At 35.0% G+C, this 14,136-nt stretch overlaps 1 protein-coding gene across 5 annotated transcripts in view; it reads left to right on the plus strand.

Annotated features, from left to right (window-relative positions):
• The window catches only part of LOC136030135 (sodium/potassium-transporting ATPase subunit alpha-B-like), a 146,455-nt gene that overhangs the window by 31,423 nt on the left and 100,896 nt on the right, over positions 1–14,136 (plus strand). For all 5 annotated transcript variants that reach the window (XM_065708828.1, XM_065708830.1, XM_065708827.1 and 2 more), the window contains exon 2: positions 5,455–5,604. In XM_065708828.1, coding sequence (XP_065564900.1) covers positions 5,593–5,604 — 12 coding nt within the window. In that variant the 5' untranslated portion in view covers positions 5,455–5,592. The remainder of the gene's footprint in view (positions 1–5,454; positions 5,605–14,136) is intronic.

The raw sequence follows: 14,136 nt of genomic DNA on the forward strand, positions 1-14,136 counted from the left end.
ATTCTTGGAAAACGTGAAAATCGAGGTATCTTACAAATGGGTGATAGGATCTTAATGAAACTTAATATATAGAAGAATCTTATGTCTCAGATAATCCATTTTCAATTCGAATTGGATCCAAGGATATAGAGGGTTGGAGGGAAAAACAGAAACCTTGGAAACCGGAAATCTTGGAAAACGCTTAGAGTGGAGAGATCGGAATGAAACTTGATGGGAAGAATAAGCACAAGCTTTAGATACGAGATTGACATTATTGGTATGGATCCGTTCTCTTTGGGGGAGCTGGAAGTTGTTAATTTGGAAAAATTAGAAAAATTGAAGTGTTTTTAACTTAAGAATGGGTGACCGGATCTTAATAAAATCTGATAATTAAAAAAAACTCATGTCTCAAAGCTCTTCTTTTAAATACCGACCAGATCTATTGACATTGGGGGGGGGAGTTGGAGGGGGAAACCAGAAAACTTGGAAAACGCTTATAAACGCCGTAGATACGTAATTGACGTAACCGGACTGGATCCACTTTCCTTGGGGGACTTAGGTGGTGTGGTTCAGTGCTTTGGTGATTTTGGCGCTTCCGGACGTGCTAGGACGATGAAAATTGGTAGGCATGTCAGGGAGCTGCACTAATTGACTCTTTACAGTTGTTTTCCCGATTTGACCATCTTGGGGGCTGAAGGGAGAGGAAAAATTAGAAAAATTGAGGTATTTTTAACTTACAAATGGGCGATCGGATCTTAATGAATTTTGATATTTAGAAGGACCTCGTGTCTCAGAGCTCTTGTTTTAAATCCCGACCGGCATTAAGCCTTTGATTTTTCTCTTAAAGCAAGCTATTGATTCTTAGAATTTTACTAGAGCTCATATCACATGAGCTCTTGGCTCTTGGCTCCTCTTGAGCTCGTCACAAGTGCCATATGAGCTCTTAGCTCTTGTTTTTGACGAATAGTATATAAATATAAGTAGATTCAAAAATTTATTAAATACCCCTAAGAGGTTTCCTTCCTCCCTTACCTGTATTTATGACCCCAGGGCAAGATTGCCCAATGTTTATTATGTACCTTCAGGAACATATGACTTTAACTCCGTAAAGCAAAGTATATGATTACTGCGGTTCCAAACCGGGGTAATCAGTCATTTATGAACGAGCCTATAAATCGTCAACTATATGAGATGTTGGGGAAAAACCAAAATATTCTAAGATACGGCACTATTGGGAATAAAATGAGATCCCGTGGAACTAAAATGGACGAATATCCTACAACTTTAGATAAAAAAAAATAATGTTCGTATATTTTATAGGCGTTTCTTTACTTTTAAGAGCCAATAATGTTTAAAATAATGTGTTTTAAAGAATAACGTTCTTTTTTTAAAATAATATTCATACATTTTATAGGCCTAAAATCGCTATTTCTTTACCTTTAAAGGCCGATAATGTTTAAAATAATGTGCTTTTAAGAATAATGTTCTTTTTAAGAATAACTTTCTTTTTAAAAATAATGTTCATACATTTTAAAGGCCTACAATCAGTGTTTCTTTACTTTTAAAGGCCAATAATGTTTAAAATAATGTGTCTTTAAGAATATTGTTCTTTTTAAAAATAAAGTACATACACTTTATAGGCGTACAATCGGTGTTTCTTTACTTTTCAAGGCCAATAATGTTTAAAATGATGTGTTTTTAAGAATAATGTTCTTTTTAAGAATAAAGTTCTTTTTAAAAATAACGTTCATACATTTTATAGGTCTACAATCGGTGTTTCTTTACTTTTAAAGGCCAATAATGTTTAAAATGATTTGTTTTTAAGAATAATGTTCTTTTTAAAAATAATGTTCATACATTTTATAGGCCTACAATCGGTGTTTCTTTACTTTTAAAGGCCAATAATTTTATCTGCTTTGTAACAGCTGTGTAACCTAACAAATTCCCATTCGTATGAGGTGTTAAAAATGATATTGCCTCAAGGTGTTGTTGCCAATTATACATGTTTTCAACTTCCTTTTAAATCTGGTCGTAATAATAAGGAGATGTCAACATTCTTAATGATATTCTGGCAAACCCCTTAAGGAGTGCTTAAGCCAATGAGAAAGGAGAAAATCTTGAATACTAAGAATTATTGCTAAAAATCATCTCTTATAACTACAAACTTAAGAATCTTTGGGATTGTTAATCAGTATAAGATCTACAAAATGACACAAAAATCAAGGCTGTATAATTAGTACAACTCTTTTAAATAGTAAAGGAAGGATATCTTAAATAGCAAATTTTAAAGGAAACTGATGATAATAAAAAAAAAAATTCCCGGCCAAAAATTTTGAAATCTTGTGGCAAATCGAGAGGCTACTTTACAATTCTCTACATCTTCTAAAAGTAATTTTATTACTACTTTTAAAAATTAGAGGTGTCCCCACTAATTAATTTCTTATGAAGCTCTAAAGAATAAAAATGCGAATTTGTTCGGCCTATTCATGTTAAAGCTTTCAATGAAGCCACAATAATTTTTTCATCAAAGAATCTGCTCGTGTCTGCTGTTGATACGCATTTCACTGCTATAGGAAAATAGCATTGGCTTCAAACCTCGGAGATCCACCTTAAAGTGTCTTAATTTTTGACATGTTTACCTTAATGTTCAACTAATGTATTGCCTATCCAATTTGAATAATCAGAGTGACAACCATATAATCAACTTGAGTGATTGTTGTCTTTTCAAAGATCATTCATTTGATCTCTCGCCACTCAAAAATGAGTCTATTACACTCATATGAAACACTTCGTGGCAACAAACTGTGAGAGAGGATTGACTTGGCCCAACAGTAACTGGAATTCTTAAGAAAGGAATTTGATGACAATTAATACATCAAAGGAGTTGGCTTTTTATGTTGATTCCAAATATATAAGGTTAACTAAGTTTAATACAGCCCATCAAAAGCTAAAAGCCTAAGAAATTTTACCCGGTTAAAAAAAAGGGGAAATCACACCATCAGGTTCAATATATTGGAGAACTCCCTGCAGAGGTTTCAAGTTCCTATATACAAAACCATAAAATTCTGTATTTTTTGAAAGAAGAAAGATTACGAATGTGTGGTTTTTGTTTGTGTGTTTTTTTTATTATTTTTTGTTTTGTTTTCGCCAGTTGTGATTGTATCAAACCAATGTTTATAGAAGATCGAAAGAGGGCTTATTCAGGCAGAAATTAAAAGTTCTAGTGTCGTTTAAAATGACCAAAAAGATTGGAGGGCCACTAGGTCCCTACCACGCCCCTTTTCCCAAAGATACCCGATCAGACTTTGAGATAGCCACTTGATTCAGCATAGTTAAATAGTGCAATATCTACTGTAGGGTTGACATGACCCCCCCCCACAACTAGTTTGGAAACGGCCTTAAGTTATTTATTTTGGACATTTTTACGTATAGTGTTTTTATTGGGAAATATGTCTAAATTTTTCGGGGGGAGATTTTCTGTGGTTAATTTTTCCACAGAGGGAAGAGGAAGGGTTCTTGCCCTGATCTGAGAAACGATTAGAAATTAAATAAAATATTTTTTTTCAACTTAACCACCAACATTCAAACTTCAAATAAGCACAAATGATTCTGTATATGAGAGGGTTACCCTTTCCTCAATCCCTCACTCTTTACGCTAAAGTTTGACTCTTATGTCCCAGTTCTTTAATAACAACTGCTGAATTACAAGGGCCATTGATTCTTTAAAGCGCTAAAACTTTAGCGTAAAGAGTGAGGGATTTAGGAGGTGGTATTCCTCTTCATATACGTACTAATTTCTGTACATTTTAGGTTTGAATGTTGATCCTTACTATCAGCTAAAAAAAAATACGTATTCCCATGTAGGTTCCGTTGGGCAGTGTGAAGGAGATACATTTGAGAAAATTTTTAATTGGACAATATTTTTTAATTTTTAATTGGAATTTTTTATTAGAAAATTTTTAATTGGTAAATATTTCAATCTGTTGCAGGAGCACTTTGCTGGAATTGATATCATGCAATAATTTTCAACCTGTACAATTGCTAGACCAGCCCAGGTCTTTGTTACCTCTAACACTGGTGATAGATAGACATGTTGCAACTTTTTTTTTGAACCATACGCATTATACAGGTATGTTCAATCAACATGATTGGAAGCATAGAGTTAGTCAACGCCATCACCCCAGCTTTTTATCGGAAATACTTACATGTTACCCCTCGTTTGGTTGTAACCATGGAACCATGCAAGCACAGTCCAAGTTATGTTTTTCTTCAGGAGGGGAGGGAATGTAGTCTTTTCTGCCCCCTGCTGCACCATCAGTGCTGTAAATATTACAGTTTTGTCCAAAAATATTACAATTCAAGCCTTTTATGCCCCCCGGGCGTGTCGTCCAGGGCGCTGGCCCCCTCTAGCCCTCTAGATCTGTCCCTGCATACAAGAATTCTCATACCGCATTATTGATTGCTTTTCATCTGGATAATTTTTATCTATTTAGAATCAGCACAAAATATTGATCAATTGTTTCCAAATTTCCATTTTAAAAGTTTTGGTTGCTATTGGTGTGGATCACTCTTGGCTTCGAGTTTGAAATATTTCGCTGGTTTTGATACCATTTGGCTAGATTTACTTCGTTCACCAAAGAACACTGATGTTGGGAGAGTGGAAAACTCAAATTGACCAAACACAAAATTGATGTTTTACAATATGCCTCCACGGAAGGGGGGGGGGTCCTGAGATTGGCCTGAAGACCCCCTAGAAAAATCGAACAATGATTGCATAAAAATGCACTTTTTATCTGGCTACGGCCCATCTGTCCGATAGTAAAAATGTTTCGATCCCCCACCTCTTAAAGGGTTTGACATATGTCTTAACTATTTTTTTGGATCTACTAAAATTGCTGCTGCTGGATTAAATCTCAAATCCTGTACCACAAGCACACAATTTTTTTTTTATTTAAACAGTACGCTTTCTTGAATAAGCTACGTTTTTTTGGTGTGTTGACCCTACGAAATATTTTTTTTTCATTTGACAACCACGATTGTAATTCTGGGATAAGCAGATCTTTTTTAGTATTTATAGTGGCTTGAAATGTTCGAGCCTGTCCCTCTACAACTTCCTCAATTTCGTAAAGGAACAAATAGAACTCCTTATTTTAAAATAAAAATAATTGAGAGCTTAAATGAAATCTTTAGCGTTATCGAGTTTCAAGATCACCTTCCCCCAACAGTCCAAAAATGACATGAATTTATGTTCTACTGATAAATTGGACGTGCACAAATATTTTCCTTCGTGGAGCTCCTCTTCCTTCCCAAGAAAAACGCAAAATCGGTTGACAATAGAAATCTTGAATATGCACAAACACACGCGCATGCAATGTAAAGGATTTTACTGTCATAATTGCATTAAATTTTAGTTTACAGAGGTAAGGTCCGTCTGCCGTTGCTTTTACCTTATAACAACACTCTCTTTTCTTTCAGGAATGTCAATCACCATTTTTGCAGAGACATCGCGGGTTATCTTAGCGTCTTAATCAAAGTATCGTTAGTTTAACGCATGGAAAGCAGCTAGTTTGGATTGAACACGTTGTTACTAGTCACTCTTAAAACCGCTCAAAGATGGGGAAGAAGGTAAGAGTTAGAAATTTTTTATTTGTATTTCTAGTCACCACTAATGTTGAGATCAGCCAGTATAATTCGTTCTACGACTTTTTAGCTAGACAGACTCATGGGCCTTTTTGGTGTAATTAATTAAGAAATGACTATTTCCACAAAACATGTTTTTCAAAGAAAATTAAGGAGTTTCTTTGAATTTAAAACGAGCGGAAATAAAGTAATTCAAGTGTGAAACAAACATAAATCACTATGAACAAAAAAGTGAAGCCCGAAATGAATAGGGCTGCCACGTTTTGTACCAAAATACGCTACTACTTTTTGATCAAAATCTTACTTCATGAACACTTCCTACGAAAGTAGTACTTTTTAAATACTTTTAAGTTAAAATTCGTACCTTTTTAAAATTTGACGTTTAAGAAATCAACTAGCTCATTAGCAATCCATTTCCCTGTAAAAAAGGGAACTTTTCTGGTTTTATTGATAAACATTTGTGTAATAGCAAATGATGCGCTTAGTAGCTACTTTCAGGTAGCTACTAATAGCAAATGATGCGCTTAGTAGCTACTTTCAGGGGGGTTGCAGTAGAGGATCCGACTCATGCAAATGACAGGGCATCGCAAGCCCTGAAGAATCCACTGCTTCGGATTCAACTTGAGTTCCAGCTCTTTGTGCTAGACTGTTTACAGATTTTAATCTTCTTTTTCAAAGTGATAAACCTTTGTTTCACAAAATAAAATTAGAGGTTGAGATACTTCTGGGAAAACCGACAATGAATTTCTTGAAGACTAGCTACATTAGATCAATTCGCCTTTGAATCTCGACCCTGACAAAGCAAGTGAATATCTTCCAGCTGAAGACGTGTTCTTCGGGATGGCCTTTCACGAGTTTCTTCATACCTTGCAATCAAATACTAGTACAAAAGCAGATGAATGTGAGTAGTATAGCTATATGCCGTCCAATGCTTACATAATTTATTCCAGCCCAATGCTCTAAAGATTGTCTATATTTCGATCATTGCTTTACTTAGAAAACCATACTACAAGAGAGATACATCATTAGCATAACGCAGGCAGCATCTCATTTACAAATTCCTCTATGGGCATGAATAATAAGGTAAATCAAATGATAGTTATATGAATAAATTTTTTGTTGGTTTGAATGAACCTGGTTTACATTTTTATAGGAATCCTACATTATGTGAAAATAAATCGGGATTTTAAATGTATTATTTTAAAAGGCGCCGATAATAGATGTTTAATAACATTGAAAATAAAAAAAATCCAAAAAATGAAAAAAAAACAAAAAAGGTAAGCTAAATAAATTTCATTACAAATATTGTTTTTTCTAAAAGAAAAAATCACGAGTAGTATATGTATAGCATTTTTATTTTGTATTTCAAAAATATCACCTTTGAATTTCTTTTGCTATTGGCTTGAAAAAATCCTCGTGTGATTATATATTTGAATGTGCACTTTCAAAATGTTTTGTACTATGTTCTGCCCAAAGTTCAATGAAGATACGTTTCTCTGAATTAAATGTGTTGTTCAAAATGTTTGTTTTTCTCGGTTTTGCACGAAGCTCGATAAAGATACGTTTCTTTGAATCAAATGTGTGGTTCAAAATGTTTTGTACTCTGTTTTGCCCAAAACTAAATGAAGATGCACTTCTTTGAAATAAATGTATGGTTTTGCACACATTTGTTTTGCATTAAGCTCGATGAAGTTACGCTTCATTGAATCAAATCTGTGGTTCCAATGTTTTGTACTTTTTTTTGCACAAAGCTCGATGAAGATACGTTTCTTTGAGTCAAAAGTGTGGCTCTAAATGTTTCGTACTCTGTTTTGCACAAAGCTCGATGAAGATGCACTTCTCTGAGTCAAATGTATGGATTTGCACACATTTGTTTTGCACTAAGCTCGATGAAGATACGCTTCTTTGAATCAAATATGTGGTTCAAATGTTTTTTACCTTTTTTTGCACAAATCTCGATGAAGATACGTTTCTTTGAGTCAAAAGTGTGGCTCAAAATGTTTCGTAATCTGTTTTTCACAAAGCTCGATGAAGATGCACTTCTTTGAATCAAATGTATGGATTTGCACACATTTGTTTTGCACTAAGCTCGATGAAGATACGCTTCTTTGAATCAAATATGTGGTTCAAATGTTTTGTACTTTTTTTTTGCACAAAGCTCGATGAAGATACACTTCTTTGAATCAAAAATGTGGCTCAAAATGTTTCGTACTCTGTTTTGCACAAAGCTCGGTGAAGATACGCTTCTTTGAATCAAATATGTGGTTCAAATGTTTTGTACTTTTTTTTGCACAAAGCTCGATGAAGATACACTTCTTTTAGTCAAAAATGTGGCTCAAAATGTTTCGTACTCTGTTTTGCACAAAGCTCGATGAAGATGCACTTCTTTGAATCAAGTGTATGGATTTGCACACATTTGTTTTGCACTAAGCTCGATGAAGATACGCTTCTTTGAATCAAATATGTGGTTCAAAATGTTATATACTCTGTTTTGCCCAATGCTTGATGAAGAAGCACTTCTTTGAATCAAATGTATGGTTTTGCACACATTTGTTTTGCACTAAGCCCGAAGAAGATACACTTCTTTGAATCAAATGTGAGGTTCAAATGTTTTGTACTTTTTTTGCACAAATCTCGATGAAGATACGTTTCTTTGAGTCAAAAGTGTGGCTCAAAATGTTTCGTACTCTGTTTTGCACAAAGCTGGATGAAGATGTACTTCTTTCAATCAAATGTATGGATTTGCACACATTTGTTTTGCACTAAGCTTGATGAAGATACGCTTCTTTGAATCAAATATGTGGTTCAAAATGTTATATACTCTGTTTTGCCCAATGCTTGATGAAGAAGCACTTCTTTGAATCAAATGTATGGTTTTGCACACATTTGTTTTGCACTAAGCCCGAAGAAGATACACTTCTTTGAATCAAATGTGAGGTTCAAATGTTTTGTACTTTTTTTGCACAAAGCTCGATGAAGATACGTTTCTTTGAGTAAAAAGTGTGGCTCAAAATGTTTCGTACTCTGTTTTGCAAAAACTCGATGAAGATGCACTTCTTTGAATCAAATGTATGGATTTGCACACATTTGTTTTGCACTAAGCTCGATGAAGATACGCTTCTTTGAATCAAATATGTGGTTCAAATGTTTTGTACTTTTTTTTGCACAAAGCTCGATGAAGATACACTTCTTTGAGTCAAAAATGTGGCTCAAAATGTTTCGTACTCTGTTTTGCACAAAGCTCGATGAAGATGCACTTCTTTGAATCAAGTGTATGGATTTGCACACATTTGTTTTGCAGTAAGCTCGATGAAGATACGCTTCTTTGAATCAAATATGTGGTTCAAAATGTTATATACTCTGTTTTGCCCAATGCTTGATGAAGAAGCACTTCTTTGAATCAAATGTATGATATTGCACACATTTGTTTTGCACTAAGCCCGAAGAAGATACACTTCTTTGAATCAAATGTGAGGTTCAAATGTTTTGTTTTTTGCACAAAGCTCGATGAAGATACGTTTCTTTGAGTAAAAAGTGTGGCTCAAAATGTTTCGTACTCTGTTTTGCAAAAAACTCGATGAAGATGCACTTCTTTGAATCAAATGTATGGATTTGCACACATTTGTTTTGCACTAAGCTCGATGAAGATACGCTTCTTTGAATCAAATATGTGGTTCAAATGTTTTGTACTTTTTTTGCACAAAGCTCGATGAAGATACACTTCTTTGAATCAAATGTGTGGTTCAAAATGTTATGTACTCTGTTTTGCCCAATGCTCGATGAAGATGCACTTCTTTGAATCAAATGTATGGATTTGCACACATTTGTTTTGCACTAAGCTCGATGAAGATACGCTTCTTTGAATCAAATATGTGGTTCAAATGTTTTGAACTTTATTTTGCACAAACTCGATGAAGAAGCACTTCTTTGAATCAAATGTATGGTTTTTCACACATTTGTTTTGCACTAAGCCCGAAGAAGATACACTTCTTTGAATCAAATGTGAGGTTCAAATGTTTGGTACTCTGATTTGCAAAAGCTCGATGAAGATACACTTCTTTGAATCAAATGTGTGGTTCAAAATGTTATGTACTCTGTTTTGCCCAATGCTCGATGAAGATGCGCTTCTTTGAATCAAATGTATGGATTTGCACACATTTGTTTTGCACTAATCCCGAAGAAGATACACTTCTTTGAATCAAATGTGAGGTTCAAATGTTTTGTACTCTGTTTTGCAAAAGCTCGATGAAGATACGCTTCTTTGAATCAAATATGTGGGTCAAATGTTTTGTACTTTTTTTGCGCAAAGCTCGATGAAGATACACTTCTTTGAATCAAATGTGAGGTTCAAATGTTTTGTACTTTTTTTGCACAAAGCTCGATGAAGATACGTTTCTTTGAGTAAAAAGTCTGGCTCAAAATGTTTCGTATTCTGTTTTGCAAAAAGCTCGATGAAGATGCACTTCTTTTAATCAAATATATGGATTTGCACACATTTGTTTTGCACTAAGCTCGATGAAGAAGCACTTCTTTGAATCAAATGTATGGTTTTTCACACATTTGTTTTGCACTAAGCCCAAAGAAGATACACTTCGTTGAATCAAATGTGAGGTTCAAATGTTTTGTACTCTGTTTTGCAAAAGCTCGATGAAAATACACTTCTTTGAATCAAATGTGTGGTTCAAAATGTTATGTACTCAGTTTTGCCCAATGCTCGATGAAGATACATTTCTTTGAATCAAATGTATGGATTTGCACATATTTGTTTTGTACTAAGCTCGATGAAGATACGCTTCTTTGAATCAAATATGTGGTTCAAATGTTTTGAACTTTTTTTTGCACAAAGCTCGATGAAGAAGCACTTCTTTGAATCAAATCTATGGTTTTTCACACATTTGTTTTGCACTAAGCCCGAAGAAGATACACTTCTTTGAATCAAATGTGAGGTTCAAATGTTTTGTACTCTGTTTTGCAAAAGCTCGATGAAGATACGCTTCTTTGAATCAAATATTTGGTTCAAATGTTTTTTACTTTTTTTGCACAAAGCTCAATGAAAATACACTTCTTTGAGTTGAAAAAAGAAACGATGGAAATGGGGCTTTTAAGACCAAGCTAGAATACTGAATAAACCCAGAAAGTCAATGTGAAAAAAACAAACAACCAAAGATTTAGGATGTTTAGTTGTGCTGTTTTGAAGTTTAGCTTGCCTCTGTTAGCATTATTGGTGTTTCGAAGTGTGTTTCGAAAGTTCAAAAGTATGATTTAGGTGTTTAGTATTGCTGTTTCTTGGTTTAGCCTGCATGTGTTACACAAACAGACAGATTCAGACTTACGTACATACAAAGACAGACAGACAGAAAGACAAAACACACAAATACAAATACACAGAGTCAGACACTTTCCTAACTAAATTTTGAAATACCGACAACGCTAAAGGAGACAAGCTAAAGCACAAATAGGAAAAACTAAACATCCTAAATCATACGTTTTAAACGAAAAGCTTCTAAAACACAATTGGAAACACCAACAAAGCTAACACGGACACGCTAAACCGCGGAAGAACACAACTAAAAATTCTAAATATAATGCTTAAAACGAAAAACTTCCAAATACATTTGGAAACACTAACCACGCTAAAAGAGACAAATTAAGCCGCGTAGCAGCTAAACTAAACGTCCTAAATCATACGTTTCAAACGAAAAACTTCGTTTGAAACGTTTGAAGCTAAGACTGACAAGGTAGACCAAGGAACACCAGAACTCAACGACTTTTTCTAAAATATTCTCTGAAACACCAACAAAGCTAACACAGACAAGCTAAACGACGAAAGAGCACGACTAAACATCTTAAATCATATATTTTAAATGAAAACGTTCAGTATACACATGGAAACACCAGCAGTGCTTAAAAAAAGACAAACTAAACCACGAAGCAGCAAAACTAAACATCTTAAAGCATACGTTCAAAATGAAAAACTTCCAAAACACACCTGGAAACAGCAACAAAGCTAGCATAGACAAGGTAAACCATGAAACAGCAGAACTAAACAATTTCTTCTAAATTACTCATTGAAACACCAACAAAGCTAACACAGACAAATTAAACGACGAAAGAGCACAACTAAACAACATAAATCCTACTTTTTACACGACAAACTTCCCAAATACACTTGGAAACACCAACAACGCTAAAATAGATAAGCTAAACTACAAAACAGCTAAAGGAAACATCCTAGATCATACTTTTCAATGGAAAAAGTTCCAAACATATTTGAACACTATCAACGCTAACCAGACAAGCTAAACCACAAAAAACACAACTAGACATCATAAATCATCCGTTTCAAACAAAACTTCCAAAATACACTTGGAAACACCAATACAGCTAACAAACCAAGCTAAACCACGAAAAAGTGCAACAAAACATCCTAAATATTAACTTACAAACGAAAAACTTCCAAAATGCACTTGGAAACAATAACAACGCTAAAACAGACAAGCGAAACCACGAAACAGCAGAATTAAACATCTTCAGTCATAGGTTTCAAACGAAAAACTTCCCAAACACACTTGGATATAGCAACAAAGCAAACACAGACAAGCTAAACCACGAAACAGCAGAGCTACATAGCTTTTTCCAAATACTCTTTGAAACAAAAACAAAGGTAACAGAGACAAGCTAAACCAGAAAAGAGCACAACTAAACATCATAAATTTTGCGTTTCGAAAGAAAAACTTCCATAATAAACTTGGAAATACAAACAACACTAAAACAGATAAGCTAAAAACCGAAACAGCAAAACTAAAGATCCTAAATCATAAATTTCAAACGAAAAACTTCAAAGACACATATGGAAACACCAACAAAGAAAACCAGACAAGCTAAACCACAAAACAGCACAACTAGATATCCTAAATCATAAGTTTCAAACAAAAACTTCCAAAATGCACTTGCATACACCAATGAAGCTAACACAGACAGACTAAACCACTTAAGAGCACCACTAAACATCCTACATCTTATGTTTCAAAGGGAAAACTTCGAAGTACACTTGGAAACACGAACAATGCTAAAACAGACAAGCTAAACCACGAAAAAGCAAAACTAAACATCCTTAATCAAATGAAAAACTTCCAAAATACACTTGGAAATAGCAACAACGCTAACACGGACAAGCTAAACCACGAAACAGCAGAACTGAACAACTTCTTCCAGACAAGCTACACAGACAGGCTAAACCACTAAAGGGCACAACTGAACATCTTAAAACACTTGGAAACACCAAAAACGCTAAAATAGATAAGCTAAACCACGAAACAGTAAAAGTAACCATCCTATATCATACCTTGTAAACGAAAAGTTTCCAAAGCACAACAGCAACATGGAAACAGCAAACAAAGCTAGCAAAACTAGAAACAGCAACAAAGCTAACACGCACAATCTAAACCACAAAGCAGCACAATCAGACATCCTAAATCATACATTTAAAACAAAAACTTCCGAAATACCCTTGGAAACACCATTCTCTATCAAGAAAATGTCTGAACAATGCTTTGAGAATAATGAGGGGTGTCAGAGGGCGCCACGGCCCTGTCAGAGAGTGGCACGCTGGCGTGAGATGCTATTGAGTGTCACGATCTAATAATGAAATACTACGTTCCCGCTGTCCAAGTAAAAATATCTATTGAAATATTCAAACATTGGAAAACGTTTAAGTGATGATGATGGGTGCCGCAGGGTGCCACGACGTACTTACTCACTTGTGGTGGGTTTCAGGTGTTTCCACCTTCCCCGGTATCAAGAATCTTCAAAGCATATTTGAGTCATGTAGTGTGCTCTTCAGCCTATAACTTTGCAAAGGGGAGCCATTGAGTTGTCCATCTGTGACCAAACTTTTGAACCCCCAAATAGGTTCTAGTTCTCATTTGACCAAGTTCTATCAGATTTTCTGCTCTGGTCCTTGGTGTCTCTTTCATGAGCCAAATGGCTCAGCTAAAAGGACTTCCCGAGGCAGGTACCCTGTTGGCCTCCGCTAGATAAGTCCCAACCATTTCAGTCGACGCTCCTTGATCGTGATGGCAACGCTTCTCTTGATACTACATATTTATCGTGTATCTGCGCTTGATATGCTATCATTCAGATTTAACCTGAGGATGCTACGCAGACAGAAATGATCAAACAACTTCACTGCATTCATATGTAGTCGCTTTACCGACCAGGTTTCGCATCTATAAAGAAGGATTGTTCGAACCAAAGCCAGGTAGACTCGAACTTTAGTTCTTATACTAATTTCACACCTGTTCCGCAACGGTTTTCCAATGGAAGAAAATACCATATGTGCTTTCTGCAATCGCTGTTGAATATTGACCTAAGAAGATCCATCAGTACAAAGCTAGAAGCCGAGGTATTTGAAGCTGTTGAACTGACCTAACTGTACTTGATTTACAATTAACGAAATAGGATCAGTGTGATTTACTGCCATAAATTTTGTCTTCCCTGTACTGACTTTCAAGCCAA

Source organism: Artemia franciscana, chromosome 8, assembly GCF_032884065.1.
Source record: "Artemia franciscana chromosome 8, ASM3288406v1, whole genome shotgun sequence".
NCBI lineage: Eukaryota > Metazoa > Arthropoda > Branchiopoda > Anostraca > Artemiidae > Artemia > Artemia franciscana.